The sequence below is a fragment of the Sinocyclocheilus anshuiensis genome, unplaced genomic scaffold, assembly GCF_001515605.1.
Source record: "Sinocyclocheilus anshuiensis isolate Anshui unplaced genomic scaffold, SAMN03320099.WGS_v1.1 scaffold942, whole genome shotgun sequence".
Taxonomy (NCBI): domain Eukaryota; kingdom Metazoa; phylum Chordata; class Actinopteri; order Cypriniformes; family Cyprinidae; genus Sinocyclocheilus; species Sinocyclocheilus anshuiensis.
The window spans coordinates 574,503-591,956 of NW_015536531.1; the positions used below are offsets into that span (position 1 = coordinate 574,503).

At 38.1% G+C, this 17,454-nt stretch overlaps 2 protein-coding genes across 5 annotated transcripts in view; one reads left to right on the forward strand and one right to left on the reverse strand.

Annotated features, from left to right (window-relative positions):
- The window catches only part of LOC107694810 (AP-4 complex subunit sigma-1-like), a 4,730-nt gene extending 2,618 nt beyond the window's left edge, over positions 1-2,112 (forward strand). For 3 of the 4 annotated variants that reach the window (XM_016494506.1, XM_016494501.1, XM_016494497.1), the window contains exons 3-6: positions 885-971; positions 1,086-1,154; positions 1,270-1,281; positions 1,400-2,112. In XM_016494506.1, coding sequence (XP_016349992.1) covers positions 885-971; positions 1,086-1,154; positions 1,270-1,281; positions 1,400-1,525 — 294 coding nt within the window. In that variant the 3' untranslated portion in view covers positions 1,526-2,112. Of the gene's footprint in view, positions 1-340; positions 502-884; positions 972-1,085; positions 1,155-1,269; positions 1,282-1,399 lie in introns of those variants that run through there. The other variant, XM_016494517.1, reaches the window with a different exon arrangement.
- LOC107694830 (E3 ubiquitin-protein ligase HECTD1-like) overlaps positions 1,926-17,454 on the reverse strand; it is a 37,932-nt gene continuing 22,403 nt past the window's right edge. The window contains exons 26-42 of the mRNA XM_016494530.1: positions 16,564-16,785; positions 15,248-15,426; positions 14,778-14,934; positions 13,062-13,284; positions 12,898-12,952; positions 12,392-12,574; positions 11,800-12,013; positions 11,632-11,714; positions 11,304-11,431; positions 10,997-11,198; positions 10,165-10,302; positions 5,532-6,139; positions 5,105-5,183; positions 3,733-3,826; positions 3,317-3,467; positions 2,854-2,998; positions 1,926-2,747 (exon numbers count right to left, since the gene is read on the reverse strand). Of these exons, the coding sequence (XP_016350016.1) occupies positions 2,610-2,747; positions 2,854-2,998; positions 3,317-3,467; positions 3,733-3,826; positions 5,105-5,183; positions 5,532-6,139; positions 10,165-10,302; positions 10,997-11,198; positions 11,304-11,431; positions 11,632-11,714; positions 11,800-12,013; positions 12,392-12,574; positions 12,898-12,952; positions 13,062-13,284; positions 14,778-14,934; positions 15,248-15,426; positions 16,564-16,785 (2,999 nt within the window). The 3' untranslated portion in view covers positions 1,926-2,609. The remainder of the gene's footprint in view (positions 2,748-2,853; positions 2,999-3,316; positions 3,468-3,732; positions 3,827-5,104; positions 5,184-5,531; positions 6,140-10,164; positions 10,303-10,996; positions 11,199-11,303; positions 11,432-11,631; positions 11,715-11,799; positions 12,014-12,391; positions 12,575-12,897; positions 12,953-13,061; positions 13,285-14,777; positions 14,935-15,247; positions 15,427-16,563; positions 16,786-17,454) is intronic.

The window sequence follows — 17,454 nt, forward strand, 5'->3', positions numbered from 1 at the left end:
ACTCTTTCAAAATAAAAATAATTAAAGTATTTAACAACCACTGTGAGAAATATTCAAATAAAAATGAAAAAAAAAAAGCTGTATTTTTCTACATGGAGCAGGTCGCCCCCTCATGGACGCTGCCATGTTGACGTCAAATGACCAGCTCTGTCAAACAATTCACTTAGCAGTAATAATTTTACTGTAGTAAGAATAATTGTGGTAACTGTGGTATTTTGGTGAAAATTATTATTTACCAAAAATAATTTTATTAAATCAGTTTACAAATAACTGCGCTATTTTTTTTTTACCCTTCCAGTTGTTTGCTGACATAATGACGTAATTTCTCCTTCTTTCTAGCGGTGGCCACTCTTCTGAATTACTATGATCAAGTTCCTACTTATGGTCAACAAACAGGGGCAGACTCGCCTATCCAAGTATTATGAACAAGTGGAGCTGGGGAAGAGAGCAGCTCTTGAAGCTGACGTGGTCAGGGGATGCCTCGCCCGGAGGAAGGAAGAGGTCAGTCACGTTTCACATGTACTTTCAAATGAATGGTTAACCACACTACTTGTATCACTAGCCATTGTTTACCGTGCAAAATATTATGAATATAGACAACTAAACAGACATGCAAATATTACTGACCCTCAGGGGAGATATATTGATAAACAACAGAAACATCAAGCAGTGTACACATTATGCAAGCATTACTGTATGAGACATCTATGTATATCTACACATATAATTGACATATACAAGTAACTCCCACCTTGTAGACTTCAAGTCTGTGGTTGAGTTTTATTTAAAAATGTTAAAATCTTCAAACTTGACCGTTCAGAAATAAAATCTGCTGCTGAACTCCAGATGTCTTAGTCTTTTTTTTTCTATTTATTCTTCCTCAGTGTTCATTTGTGGAGTATAAGGACTACAAATTGGTCTATCGACAGTACGCAGCACTTTTTGTTGTTGTTGGCATCACTGAAAATGAGGTTAGTTATATTATTGGGGAAATGTTCTAATTACTGGCATAATCATTGGGAATCAGTATTTTTTCTGAGTAGTTTTTGAAATCAGATTTATGGTCTCTGCCCTCTTTCACACAGAATGAACTCTCAATCTATGAACTTGTGCACAACTTCGTCGAGGTGTTAGACAAGTATTTCAGTCGTGTGGTGAGTACCGATTCCTTTTGATTAAGGAATATTACAACTTTCTGAGTAAAGACATAAATTAAATGTTTTATGTTCACTTACGATTGATTTATCAGTTTTCCTGTTTTTTTTTCAGAGTGAGTTGGATGTATCCTTTTGTAAGTGAAATTACACATGAAGTATTATTGACCAATCTTGGCTATGATTATTTCTTCAGTGATACACGTGTATTTATAGGAGGGTTTCATTCCTTAATGCACAATCAGATCATGTTCAATTTAGATAAAGTGCACATTATACTTGATGAAATGATCCTGAATGGACACATTGTGGAGACAAACAAGAACCGGATACTGGCACTACTGGCCCTAGACAAGATGGCTGAAAGCTGATCCAATGTTATAAATAAAGGGTTCTCACTAGTCTAAACTTAGGGTTCATCTTCCATAAAATTGTTTATAACATTTTTTGATGTGATCTGTAATAATCCCAATGCATTGTCAAAGATGTCTAAAAGTTCCTCTTAAAAAAGGAGCTACAGACAACAGAACTAAAGACAACAAAATGTGAATCACATTCAGGAACAGAAATATTTGTGTCAGTTCATCATCAGCTGGAAAAAAGCAAACAAGACAGTGTTGATACTTTGCAAACATTTTAATGATTATTTTTGGAGCATACACATTTGAAAATATTTGTTTAATTCAAACTGCAACTTGAGTTAAATAAATGTTTATAATATACAAAGAAAATACAAGGGAAAGCACAGCTTGCTTTTTGCTTCGTCTTTTCTTTTTTTTAAATGTGCCTTGCACATAGAACCAGTATTTCTGTATCTATAGCTTTATTGTAAAATTACACAAATGCACTCAGGGACTTTGATCCTTTAGCAGGGCAATGAACAGTTGAAAACATACTCGCACAGTAACGGAAGCAAAAAAGGAAAAGTATGTGCATGATTGTATGCAGACAGATTAAGTAAAACAAAAGAAAGAAAAAAATCATAATATTTCAACAATGCAGGCACTAGTAAAACTTAAAACCGGTTAAGGAAATGCCCAAACACTATAGTTAGCTCTACAGAAGCAGGTGTGCTTGTGTCCAGGGTCTGACGCTGCAGATGGTGATATTTGGGTCTGAAAAAGATGATCTATGACAAAATGTACAATGAACCTGGAGTAATGACAGTCAACACAGAAGGTGAGGAGAGACTACCCTGGCTGCCAGCGGCTCAAGCCCTGAAAGCGGTAGAGTGACCTGGGAAAGGCCTTGTGAAGCCGTCAGTGGAGGAGGAGACCCTAATGGGTTTCAGGAGCTAGTGGAGCTGCGGTGGGACTGTTTTTCCTGTTTATTTGGGTACATGTGAGGTGCTTAGGGAAAAAGGATTTCATCAGAGCACAGGTTTATTTTCTGCAACAAAACACGACAGGCTTCACCAGCATGGGAGTTGGGGTCAATGATGTAGGGAGAGCATGCTCAGTTGAGGTGGAAGCCCTTCTCCATAGTGGCAGCGAGGAGGCGCTCTCTCATGATGTCTTCGGAGGAATATTCCGGCAACTTCAAGTAGTGCACACACGTGTTGACTGAAGGATAGCTGGCATCTGTAGCATCAACCTAGAGGAGAAAAGACAAAAGCAGGTATGAAGGGAGACTCTTAGTTGTTATCTTAATTGGCTGTGTTTTAGCATTATAGATGTTATTAAATTGCATGCTTGCATACCTTCCGGACTATTGTGAGACGTGGATGGAGGTTGGCCAGTCCACCAGGGGGCAGGGTCGAGCAGCCTGTGGTGAATTGGAGGAAGGCTTTCCTCTCGTCAGATGACATTCCACACAGCACTCGAACAAAGCGCAAGAAACCAGGACTGCAACACAATTTAATCATCAGCATGATATATACTGTATGAAATGTGGCCAAGCAAGTTATTTAATATATTTGACAATTTTAGAAAGCTGAACATGAAACGTTCATTTCAAAGAGGTTTACATGTACCATATTATTCAGCCATTATATGTATATGTATTAATACACTACTACTACTACAATATTGCATTAGCTAATGACTATAGTACCAATATATTTACATGCATGTTATAAATTTCGCTCCGTATCTTCAAGTTTTTTTTTTTACATTAAAAAAAAAAGAAATATTATAAAATGGAGAAATAACAGTAGTCTCTACCTGTCCCGCGTGTAGCCAAGTTTAGGTTCTGTGTAGTTAACAATGTCTTCAGCGGTCCAGGATGGAGACTGGTTGCCACACAAGATCATCTGCACCTCTTTATGACTAAATGAGCTGAGCTTCTCCATAGGAAACACCCTGTTAAAGCCTTCTGTAGCAAATCAAATACAGACTGCCATTAGAACAAAAGATCAAACATATTGCATTTTTTGTGTGTATGTGTTTTTTATACATTTCACATTTAGCAACATATTTATAACTAAAGAATAATGTTGTAAAAAAAGCTCATTCATAATAAATTGATATCTGAAATTTCTCTCTTGAACAGCCAAATTACATGTTCTTTAACTGTGTAGCTCGAGCGTATTGAAAGTACAGGGCATGAGCGTATTTGAGGCCTGCCAATCCTGTCATACCTCTAAAGGCTTCCATTTGCTTCTGGATTCCTGTGTGCATGCAGAAGTCAAACATGAGCTCTACGTACTCCTCTGCGTTTTCCATGGTGACCATCTGATGAGAGGACAGCAGAATTATTAGCATTCATATCTTATTCCGTAAAAGATGACACCAAAAACAGTGAATTACATAATTACAGATACTAAGCAAGCAGTGTATTTAAAATAGACACATACACCACCGTTCCGAAGTTTGGGGTCAGTAAGATTTTTTAAAAATGTCTTATTCTCATAGAGCTGCATTTATTTGATCAAAAATAGAGTAAAAAAAAACATTGTGAAATATTACTATTTAAAATAACCGTTTTTATTCTATTAATATATTTTAAATTGTAATTTATTCCTGTGATGGTAAAGCTGAATTTTCAGCAGCCATTACTCCAGTCTTCAGTGTCACGTGACTTTTCAGAAATCATTCTGATATGCTGATTTGGTGCTCAAGAAAAATTTCTTATGATCAATGTTGAAAACAGTTGTGCTGCTTAATATTTTTGGATATAGTGATACTTTTTTTTGTGAAAAAAAAAATTACTTGGAAACAGATTTTCATGAATATATATATATATGGATTTTTACATAATGCACAAGTCTTTACTGTCACTTTTGATTCATTTAATGCATCCTTGCTATAAATAAATAAATAAATAGAAGAAATTATCTTACTGACCCACAACTTTTGAACAGTAGTTTAATTTGATCAAGATGGCAAGAAGCAGCGGTTCTAAGGGTGATAGCACTGCTATACCAATACAGGTATAAATAATGCATTGGCATAACTACAAATACGCAAAATAATCAAAACCACAAAAAATGATTTCAGTTTCATAGAGAGGTAGACTATTTTGAATGGCTGGATCATCAGGATTTTGTACAACAGTACACACAGGACACTACAGGTGCATCTCAATAAATTAGAATGTCGTGGAAAAGTTCATTTATTTCAGTAATTCAACTCAAAATTGTGAAACTCGTGTATTAAATAAATTCAATGCACACAGACTGAAGTAGTTTAAGTCTTTGGTTCTTTTAATTGTGATGATTTTGGCTCACATTTAACAAAAACCCACCAATTCACTATCTCAACAAATTAGAATATGGTGACATGCCAATCAGCTAATCAACTCAAAACACCTGCAAAGTTTTCCTGAGCCTTCAAAATGGTCTCTCAGTTTGGTTCACTAGGCTACACAATCATGGGGAAGACTGCTGATCTGAGTTGTCCAGAAGACAATCATTGACAACCCTTCACAAGGAGGGTAAGCCACAAACCCACGACATTCTAATTTATTGAGATGCACCTGTAGATGGTGTGTCAGGACAACATGGGACTTACCTCATCCTCTCCATTGGGCTTCAAGTCTACGGATGAGAAACCGTGTACTTTGGATGATGGACAGAACTGGAAATTTAATCTAATAACAAAAATAAAACATTAGATGAGTAACGTCAGTAAATAAAATACCCTGCAAAAGGCAAGGAAGTAACATGAAACATCTCAAACAAATTTTAGGTTATGCTTTTAAATGTGTCCTTGTTACAGTATAATTACACAATTAAGTACCGAGTAATATTAATTAACATGCATTTACTGTATGGTTAAGGTTTGGTTTAGGTTATTTGCTTGTAATTATGTATAATTACCTGTTATTACAATAGTAAATGTATAACAAGGAGACTGCATAACATATTACAAGGAGACTGTAAATTAATTGTTGTATATTAATCAAAGAAAATTAGGCAAAGTGATATTTATCTCTCACCCTAGATCTTCTACACTAAGGGGTGGGCCAGAGCCCATAGGGTTCTTTAGCATGAGATCCTGTAGCCGTGTGTTCTTCTCATCCTCTGACAGACTCTTATTGCCCAGGATCTGCCTGCGCTTCACAGACAGTGCCTTCAGCTCTTTCAGGAACTGTGCTCTGTGAGGATTCACCAGTTCAAAGTCCTCCCAGGTCAAGATGCCATGATACCAAGCTGGTGGCTTGGGCTTGGGTGGGTCAAGGATGAACTCGGACTTGGAGTCTTCATCAAAGCTACCCACTGAGTATGTGTCCTGACCCTCCTCGGTGGAGGCTTCGGACTGGATTTCAGAGAAGTGGCAGTCCGACTCACCACGAGTTTGATAAAGTAGCTTACTCATGTTGCTTTTGATGTCGCCCATACAGAGCAGTTTGAAGAAAGGCTGGGATATGGGCAGGTCCACGAGCCGGTTGTCCTGGATGCATTTGGCCAAAAAGACGCCAAGGAACAGGAAAAGCTTGGTGATACGCTCCAGTTCATCACTGTCCTGAGGGAAGGGAGCAGGGAAAAGGCCGCAGGAACGCTGCACATAATAGCCTGGTGGTTTCAAGCCTCCGCCCAGATCCACCTGATAAAAAAAATGGAAAAAGTTCATTAACTCTCTGGGGTCTGAAGGGGTTTTGGGGCCCTGGAAAAGTTTTGATATGCCCTGACATTTCTGCTTTTTTTTCCTCAGTATCTTAAAAACATATGTCTAAAGAAAACAAATGGCTAAAGTCTGATTACACTGTATTCAGCACAAACTGTGCTACAATAATAGGCAACATGAATGTACATGTTTGTGTTTTTGAGTAGGACTGGCTGGGTATCATTCAAAAATTTTCGATATCGATACCGGTTCCTGAACAATACTTTATTTGACACCAATTTTATGAAATCCATTTTAACAAGATTACATTACCTCAAAATACTTGCATTACACATTACCTCATAAAACGTTTTTTTTAGTTTGTTGAGGTTTTTACAGACTCAAAGACTCTCGTGAGCCACTGCACAAAGGAACAAAATGTAACCGACACAAATCAGTGCAAATAGTTTTAATAAAGATCAAATAGTTTTCAGTGCTGTGAGGCTCACTTCTGCATATTTAAGATCTTTAAATCACTTAGCAGTTCTTAAAAAAAAAACAAAAAAACAAGAGGTTAGCATGTCCACTTTTTCAGGAGACAGACAAGACCTCTCTTCACTGATGAAGTACCCAGGAATAATGTCCCTAGTGTGTTTTCGTTTTAAAAAGCATAGCTTAGACAGAATCATCATTTCTATTAATTTAGCTGCTTCCAGTGCTGTCTGCCCGTTTTCTCTTCCGCGATCGCTGTTCTGACTCAAAGGAAGCTCATTCGCCGTTCATATGTCCCTCATATTACACGTTCATAACCCTGTGTCCGATGATGAACATGCATTGCACTTCCAGAAAAACATTTATAGGGATGAAACATGAAGCCAACAAACACGCGATTATGACAGTATATGATTTGAATGTGATTTTCATGAGATTCTGCCTATTTTAATAACAATACAGTGTGTTTACATGAGAAATGCTAAGCAGGTGTAGCAATTAGCTTGATATAAAATGCTACAAATAACATGTTTCTTCAACATTAAATGGCCAAGACACACATTAGGATTGCAATCGGAAGTTATTGTAAACACTCAACGGTGGTTTAAAGCGAGTTTTGAGTAAAAGCATAGTATACATTTTATGAATTGTCTTGTGTAGCATGATGCTACAGTGTGCATGAATGGTCATGAAACGTGTTTTCCTTGATGCCTCGCCAGAGCCAATCACTGAATTAGACACAAAGCATGGTGTATGCTTATTGGCTCACTGACGATGATGAGATTAACCCCATAGGTATCGAAATTTGGTACAGAGCGACAAGACATTTTTCGATACTCGATGGTATCGAGGCAATTCGGTCTGTGCCTAAAAAGTATTGAACTCAATGCCAAGCCCTATTTTTGAGAAAACAATGTTTATACATGGTTAGTGAAAGAATAACATTTTTAAGTCACTGAAATAAGGCCATAAAACACATACAGAACATTTGTCCACAAGTTTTTGCTATAAAATAATGTGAAAATAGTCCTACCAACTCATTCACAAAAAAACAATATATTGATCTAACCTTTGTAAGCCATGTTTTGTGTTAGAAAGGCCGTATGCAAGGGAGTGACAATGGCCATGAATATTTAGTGATTCACACCTGAGAGACAAAGGGCCCACCCCTAATGGCCCATCAGTGTGACTGTGACTTGAGAGGCAGGTAAGAAAGAATGTGAGGAGAGTAAATAATGTGGGGTTTGATTATTTGTATTTTATTTACAATACAGTATATTCAAAATATACACAAAATATATATGAAGGTCAAAGACACATAATTGGGCACACTGATCTAAACACAGAGACTTGAACAGTCACGCACCTTTGTGCCATTACTGAAACAAATCCTGTTCAACTGTTGAAACAAGTAAACCATACCTGGTATTTCCAAGATGTTTGAAGTTTCTTTCCATGCATTCAAGAAAAAACCCCAGCCCCATCACCAGTAGTCAAGGAGCTAATTTTACCATATTTGTGTAGAATATCAGCCCAGTGTAGTAGAACAGTTTTTGATGTTGGTACAGTGCTCTCAGAGAAAAACAGTTTGAAGTGAAGTCTTCAAGGTATCTGGTCACCAAAAAAAACATCTGTTAGCATGTTGATATCAGAAGCAACTATATTATTGCATTAGCAATCACTAATATTGGCCACTCATAACTCCTAAAAAAAACAAAAAAAACAACAACATGATTTTGTAGTCATAAACAAAAGCATGCTTTGTATGTGTTATACAATACAAAAACATTTAATGTCTGAGAAACTAAATTATTATTGTTATATGTTATAACCATCTACATATATTCATGAACGTTATTTCACAGTAAAGATTGGTCTAAACATTTTAGACTCTAACATTCATAGTGTTACAGTGTAAATACTTATGTTTTATATTTTATAAAACATTAAAAAAACATCCTGTCATGAGACATTTAGATGCAACGAAATGAAACATATTTCAAAAGGTTTCACTTGATTTCATACATTTAGTCAGGAATTATAGTTTGGGAAAAGTCTAACTAGTAAAATGTGTACAAGTTACATCACAATAACACAGTAACAACTAATGCAAGTAATAAAACACAACTTACTCGTCAGAAATGATCTCCTCCGCTGCTCAATCTGTGCATCGCGTTCTTCTACTGAGGTAAATTCTAGCTTATTCCTCTCAGCGTATCTTCTTCCAGAAACGAAAATGATCTGAGATGAACTTGATGAATCTTCTTGCTTTGTTTACGGAGGTGATGTGGGCGTTTACAGGCTCACGCGTCTCACGTGGATGATTACCGTATGAATATCGCGAGCTGCACGTGGCCGTGATCAAATTACAGATAATGAGCTCAGACGGGAAAAACTGGACCTCGTGTTGGTTTCATACGGATTACTTTATCAGAGAATATTTGTTTTTAACATTACTTCATTTAAAAGTAGGCACTTCAAGCTTTCTATAGATATATTTCTCATGTGTGTGTCAAGCATTCTGAGTTTTGGTTCATTTTAGTGACGCGTTTTAGAAAGAAGTTCACGGAGACCGATACGGCAGAAAACGCAACCTTTTTGTTTTTCTTTATTGTTATTATGAGTATTCAATATGAGGATTCGAATGATGTATTGTTTTATTATGATAATATGTAATATTATGAGGATTCAAATGATGTATTGCTCTTATTTGTACGATCAAAAAATGACCAAATCAAAATCAAATAATTTAAGTTCTTTTCAGTGTTATAAGGAAAAAATTCAACAAAACGCGCCAGAGGGTTAATCAGAGCCAATTAAAAACAATCTGTCATATCTGGGCTAGAGCCCTGCACGGGCCTCAAATATAGGCCCTGGCCCGACCCGGGTCCGACAGCTCATCAGAATTCTTGGCCCGAGTCCGACCCCGACCCTTTTTCCCCCTTCTCCCAAAACAGCTTATACTACTGTTTCAGCTATTAAAATAGTTCAGTTTTGTATGTAATGTCAAAGTGATTATATTTCGTTTCGTTTTTTTAAGTTAATTTAGAAAAACGTTTGGAGCATTTTTTTGCTCGTTAAATGTACGTTTTTGTTTTTTTTTAAGTAACGACCAAGCGGGCAGTTAGACGCATATCTAATCGTTTGTGCGGAGAGCTAAAGCGCGCTTTACAGGACATGGAGGAGCCGGCGCGATCACTTGCATTGGAAACAATTTAAAATATGATGTAATTATTGCTCATAAAGGTAAGAGTAATACATCACTCGGAACTGTAACTACTTTTATTTGTGTGCACTCACAATATCAACAAAGCGTTGTGCTTTTATAAAATAAAGGATACATACAGGATGTGCTTTCTGCAATTTCGGCCAGGAGCGCTTCACAATGATGAACCGAAACTCAGCGAATACTCGACCCGAGCCCGATCTGTAAAAAAAAAACAAAAATGGCCCGAATGGACTCAGCGTGTCGGGCCCCGTTGCAGACCTCTAATCTGGGCTAGTGCCTTAAGGTGAAACAGTCAAATACTTACTTGACGTGACTCATCATCCGGGAAGTCGTCGTCACAGAGCCAGATACCAAGGGAAGTCCTCTGGAACTCTGCAGCCACGAGAGCATAGAACTCCAGGGTGGGTCCAAGACCAGTGCCCTCCTCCCCCTGGAACTCCACCTGTGCAAAAAAACAATCATTATCAGTCTTCACCAAACAGCCTGAAGCAGTGGTTCTCAACCAGGAGGCCATAGGGAGCCACTGGATTAATTATTTTATTACATAAAAATATTATTTAATATCATTTAAAGAAATTTTTTTATTGAGAAACATACAGAATGAGAAACTTACAGAAATTACAAAATGAATTGTGTTTAAACTATCAACACTCCCAATTTCAAGTAAATAGAAGCAAAATTGTCATATTTACAGCAGTAATAACAGAAGAAATATCTGGTGCAAAAGCTTGAGACTACAATGAAAACCTGGATTTATTTTCACATTTCAACCTGGAAAAAAACAGTTGCAGGATTTAAAGATTTTTTTTTTTTTTAATACTACTAAATCATTTCTAGGAGTCTTTTCTAATTAAATTAATGGCATTGATCATCAAACTCCTTTGTATGTTTTTGCTTCCACTGTTGCACAAGATGCTATTTGTATTGTGCTGAATGATCATCATGTTTTACATACACTTGTGGAGCTCAAGTGTTGCTATCATTAAAACAAAAAGACATGCCAAATGCAGTAAAACTGTACATGTATATGTACAATGAAAATATAATATGTAGTGAAAAAAAAAAGCATTTTCAATAGCAGTCTCAGATTTTTAGACCCCACAATTTTTCTGCAAACATTATGTTGTGGCGTTTACCTCCAGTACAGACTTTCTGTCAGCATGTATCTGCATCACACTCTCAGCCCACTCCATCATACTCTCTCTGCGAGGCACCTTGACACGCTCGTGCTTGAGCCGACCTACACGGAACTCGCCAGGATCATCACGGCGAACTGTTGTGGATGGCCGGGAACGTTCCATAGTGGCTTCTCTTCGGTTCTGGAGCCAGACAATTGCCCTAGAGAGAGAGAGAGATGCAAATTCTCAAATCGCTGTTTCCCAATTTTAGTACTCTAGAATATCGTATGAAGTAAAAATCTCTTTCAATACTACAATCACAGACCTGGAGGCTCCAAATGCAGTGCAGGTAAAATAAAGCTGCCGGGTTTCAAATGGTATGAGGAAAGGACACTTGCTGGTTAACTGTTCACACCAGTCTGGGAGAGCCCCGCTAGCCAGGGCCAGTGGCTCCTAAAAGACAACACAAAAACACAGTAATATTTTGTAACATTACACGTCTTTACTGTCACTTTTGATCAATTTAAAGCATTCTTACTGAATAAAAGTATTAATTATTTCAAACTAACATCAAAAATCTTACTGACCCCAAACTTTTGAACGATATTTTATTTACAATGTATATAACATGCATAATTAACACATCAATTTACCTCGATCTGCTGCAGGATTTTGGTTGTAATTTTTTTGCTGGTGAATTCCTCAGGTGATGCATTGAACTGCAGCTCTTCCACATCTACACAAAGAAATGTGACTTATGAATGCATACTAATAGAGAAAATAACTGATTGAAGACGATGCTGTGCGGACAAACTCCTTACCTTCCTGTAGTGTGCGGCCAGATGACGGTTCTCCTCCGATAGTAAATAGGATGCGCAAGAGCTGCAGGACGTCCTCTACGCTGCAGGCGCTCTGTCCTGAGCCCGCCTTGGCCTGAGCCTGCTCGCGTGCAGCACTCAGAATGTCACAGCTCTGCGTGGCGGACAACGTTCCTGAACTCAGTCCTGAAGATCTGCAGCCATGCTCACAGAAGTCCTGCAAAACCATATATGAACTTAACACAAACTACTTGTAATTTTTCCTCCCAACCCTTTTATAACAATCACAACAGACCTATAACAATGCAATTACTGCATTCTTACAAAATTATATAGTTTATGGCCAAAGACGACAACAAAAAAATAAAAATCAAAGCTAATAGAGAACAAAGTCCACAATGACACCTAAAAACTTTCATGGTACAACATTTACACCCATTTAGGCAATAAAATTTAAAAAAGGACAGCAACAACTGTCTAACAGGTGGCTACACAAGTGACAGTCAAGCAAGAAATAGAAAAATACTTGAAAAACAGAGAAGGGAAAATAAAGATGGTATGTATAGATATATGCACATCCGATGGCATTTTATACCTTGTATGCAGCAATGAGCTGCGAACAATTTCTGTTTTTCCTAATACTTTTATTAGAGCCGGTTAATTTCCAGCGGCGCAGGAAAGTTGAGTCTGCATTCTTCTGCATGTAGGTTATCAAGTCATTCTTTGGTAATTCATCTGTGCCAAGGTACTGTTCCACATGCTCTACAGACCAGCAACCCTACAACAGGAAGAACCAAATGTTGGTCTTTCCTGATTGTAAAGTGTCACGCAATACACATGCATTACAGTAGGTTTAACCACTAGAGAGGCCCGTGCATTTAACAATAGATACCACTGGGAGTCATTTCACAGTCACCTGGTTTTAAGGTTAGTGATGGCTGACAGACAGTTTACTAAGAAGGAGCATTTACACATTGTGGACAGCCACAGAAAAAAAAATCACAGCCAAGATTTTAATGAGCCGAAGAGAGCGAATGAAAGGTGAAAGGAAGATAGGTAGAGAGATAGTGTGGAGCAGAGACGTTAAAAACGTGTCATTACCATCTTTCCACTCTCTCTTTCTTTGTCAGTGTCCTTCAATTCTCTGTACATTATCCTACAAAAAAAAAAAAAAAAAAAAAGTTTATAAACTGATGTCTAGGAGAACACACTACATAAATGGAAACATTTTGATATGAAAAACAACTGTCAAACGATTGACTCACGTATATGTAGGTTCCCAGATGCGTCTAAGCTTGTCAGGTTTAATAGCACCATTGCATGAGAGCTGGAGAAGCTTTTGGACATAGTAGAAAATGGTGGACTTGAAGTTGTTGAGAGGTAGTTCTACTTCTCGAGTTGTCCCTAGACCTGCTACTTTCAGGATGAGAGCCAGACGGGGTGAAGGTGTACACTCAACCTCCTCCTGTACCTCTGAGCGAGGTGTACCTGTGAGCACATTGAACATGAATTTTGCAATGTGAAAATCACAATGGATTGCTGTGCTTGGCTCAGCAGCCAACCAGTGTCATTGTTAACTAAAAATATTAAAATTTGTTGATTAATTTAAATAATGCTGAAATAAAATAAAATCTAAATCAAAAATGAAAACGTACTTTTCAGTTTGCAGCCAAGGTAATGTTGCTAATTTTCGCTTATGTTAAAGGGGTCATATGATGCGATTTAGCTCGCTCTACAAACTAAACATGCTTCAAATGGCTGCAATATGCAAATCATGGCAAAAGTCATGTTAATATTCTCAGAACAGTTAAAGGGGTCATATGATGCGATTTCAATTTTTCCTTTCTCTTTGGAGTGTTACAAGCTCTTGGTGCATAAAGAAGATCTGTAAAGTTGCAAAGACTAAAGTCTCAAATCCAAAGAGATATTCTTTATAAAAGTTAAGAGTTAGCCACTCCTACCTAAAACGGCTCGTTCTAACGCGCCCCCACATATCTACCTCACTATGTGGGAAGATTTGCATAACGCCACCAAAATGTTCACGCAAAGAAAGGAGGTGTAACTTTTATTCTCACTGTAGTATTGTTGTGGCCACCATGTCGTGAAGGCGCTGTGTGCTTCGCTGTGAAAGCGAAACTACTTTGTTTGGTCTTCCAAAAGAGGACGATATCCGCTTCGTCATGCCTAGAGTAGGGCTGGGCAAAAAAATAGATTTTTCAATTAATCGTTTTTTTAAATGACATCGATTCGATATCGATTCTCAAAAGCCGCGAATCGATCTTTTCCGGGATTTATTTCAGCACATTTAAAACGTGAATCTTATCATTAGTCTTCTCCACTAGATGTCACCCTTATTTACCTTGCGCGATGTTACAACAGAAAGCCTGTCATTCATATCACGCATAAGGCGCCATGATTTCCGCAATGAATGAATAGCGGGGCGCACTTTTGTTTACTACACACTTACTAAAGCGTGGATGACGCTTGCGGTGTTTTCAGCTTCTGCCGTCTCACTATATGTCATCTCCAGCTGCTCTGAGAGTCACTTCATTAGCATTTTACCGTTTCATTTGAGAAAACTGCCGTCATATCACATACACAGCAGCTGCAAGTTCTCCACGGCAACCCGTCAAAATAAAAGTTTAGTTTAACGTTAAGAAACTGTCAGAATATATTACTATTTAGCAGTCTGAAGACTCAACGCTACTACTGCTAATAAATATTAATAAATCTTTATTAATGTTCTTTTTAGCAGCATCATATGACCCCTTTCAATTATTAAAATGACTAAAACTAAAATAAAAATAAATTAAAGCTAAATAGAAAGAATAATGACAAAAGCACGTAACAAAATTACTAAAACTAAATAAATGAAAAACATACTAATAAATACTATAATGCTTAAAAAAAATAATACTACAACAACACTGCAGCCAGCAGAGTGATAAGAATTTATTCCCTTTCTACAGCATCAACAGTACCTGGTGGAGGGATTTCCAGGTCAGTAGTTTGCTGGACATTAGTCCGTCCTGGTCTAGGATCAAATGCAGGTACTAAAGCAGAAAACTGTCGTTTCAGCACAAAGTCATCGTCCCAGGTCCTGCGCCGACCCCCTTTGGTTTCATACTCCTCTTCCTCCTTTCAGGACACCATTGAAAAAGCAAAATGGTATAGCTCTCTTACACAATGCTCAACTGTTTGTAAATGTGAAACACATATTTAACCTAACATGCTACACAGAGGAACCATGCTAGTAAACGAGCAAACAAACTAATAATAAAAGAACAACAGGAACGACAAATACATTCCTAACCAATAAATACACCACTATTCAAAGTAAAAAAATACAAAAAACCCGCCAAATTTCAGGTAACCCAGAAAGGAGAACACGAAGAAAATCAAAAACAAAGGATTTCCACTGTACTATTATTGAAACTACAACAGGTTTTACCCTATGAATATGAACGTGGTAACCAAGGTTGACCCTGGACCGTACCAGAACTTCCTCATACTCCTGTTCCTCCTGATTGTCATCCTCATTCTCATCATCGTCATCGTCAGGCTCTGGCAAGTCCTCTTCATCATCTAACTCGGCAAGCAATGTATTGGCCCGACAGCTGTCCAGGAAGTCTGAGTCAAAGAAAATCAATGAAAATAATCAGCTTTCATATTGCAAAAAAAGGAGATGCAAGGAGATGAATTCAGAGAACAAGACTGAGAATTAGTTTAGTAATAAGCAAAAACAACAAATTAAGAGATTAATTTGCCAAAAAAAAATCAGCTGACAAAAGGGCATGTACTACAACAACAGCAGATGAGGGAAAAGAGAATAATAAATGTAACATGGCCTACCATAGAGCGAAAACTCAGCCTCCTGACCTGTGTCACTTTCACTAGATGTTGAGGTCAGGCTGGTCGTCAGCGTGTTACTGAGCAACTGGCCGACGGACAAACCAGTAGTTGCCGTGGCTACATTATTGCTGCTGGTTACTATGGAGGTGGACATTGTGACAGTTGAGGTGGTACCAGTGGTTGTTAGGTTAGGAAAGCTCTGCGCACCCATGAGAGGAGAAGCTGCAAACAAAATAAAAAAAACTGTGATTAGTCTCCAAAAAGAACAAAATAAGCAGGTAACTGAAAACTGAAAGCTCGCTCTACAAACTAAACATGCTTCAAATGGCTGCAATATGCAAATCATGGCAAAAGTCATGTTAATATTCTCAGAACAGTTAAAGGGGTCATATGATGCGTTCACCGTGGACGAAGCGGAGTCCAGTCCAGGGTTGTCACATGTGGTTGCCGCTCCTTCGTCAAATCCGCCGGCCGCACCGTTCTCAACCCCCGCCTCCTCTGCTCACTCTAGCCCGGCCTCAGCTCACGCTAGGCTGCCGTGTGTTTCGTTGTGAAAGCGAAACTATTCCTCATACTCCTGTTCCTCCTGATTGTCATCCTCATTCTCATCATCGTCATCGTCAGGCTCTGGCAAGTCCTCTTCATCATCTAACTCGGCAAGCAATGTATTGGCCCGACAGCTGTCCAGGAAGTCTGAGTCAAAGAAAATCAATGAAAATAATCAGCTTTCATATTGCAAAAAAAGGAGATGCAAGGAGATGAATTCAGAGAACAAGACTGAGAATTAGTTTAGTAATAAGCAAAAACAACAAATTAAGAGATTAATTTGCCAAAAAAAAATCAGCTGACAAAAGGGCATGTACTACAACAACAGCAGATGAGGGAAAAGAGAATAATAAATGTAACATGGCCTACCATAGAGCGAAAACTCAGCCTCCTGACCTGTGTCACTTTCACTAGATGTTGAGGTCAGGCTGGTCGTCAGCGTGTTACTGAGCAACTGGCCGACGGACAAACCAGTAGTTGCCGTGGCTACATTATTGCTGCTGGTTACTATGGAGGTGGACATTGTGACAGTTGAGGTGGTACCAGTGGTTGTTAGGTTAGGAAAGCTCTGCGCACCCATGAGAGGAGAAGCTGCAAACAAAATAAAAAAAACTGTGATTAGTCTCCAAAAAGAACAAAATAAGCAGGTAACTGAAAACTGAAAGCTCGCTCTACAAACTAAACATGCTTCAAATGGCTGCAATATGCAAATCATGGCAAAAGTCATGTTAATATTCTCAGAACAGTTAAAGGGGTCATATGATGCGATTTCAATTTTTCCTTTCTCTTTGGAGTGTTACAAGCTCTTGGTGCATAAAGAAGATCTGTAAAGTTGCAAACACTAAAGTCTCAAAACCAAAGAGATATTCTTTATAAAAGTTCAGATTTAACCACGCCTACCTAAAACGGCTCGTTCTAACATGCCCCCACATACAATAATGTTCTTTTTAGCAGCATCATATGACCCCTTTAAACAATCCAGAGCACGATGTAACTCTGTACTCCTACAACAAAATGGTTGCTGTTGCATAATGAGAAAAAAGGTTCATAAATCATCCTGAAAAGGCCAGAGAAGCTTGCAAATGAAATTACTACATTTTAATTAGGGATGCACCGATACCGATACTGGTATCGGGCCCGATACTGAGCTCCTGTACTCGTACTCATTAAAATGCCCCGATACCACAGAGCATGTGATAAGCGCCATATTCAAACAAAGAAACACTGACAACAGAACAACAGACAGCAGAAAGGAGTTAA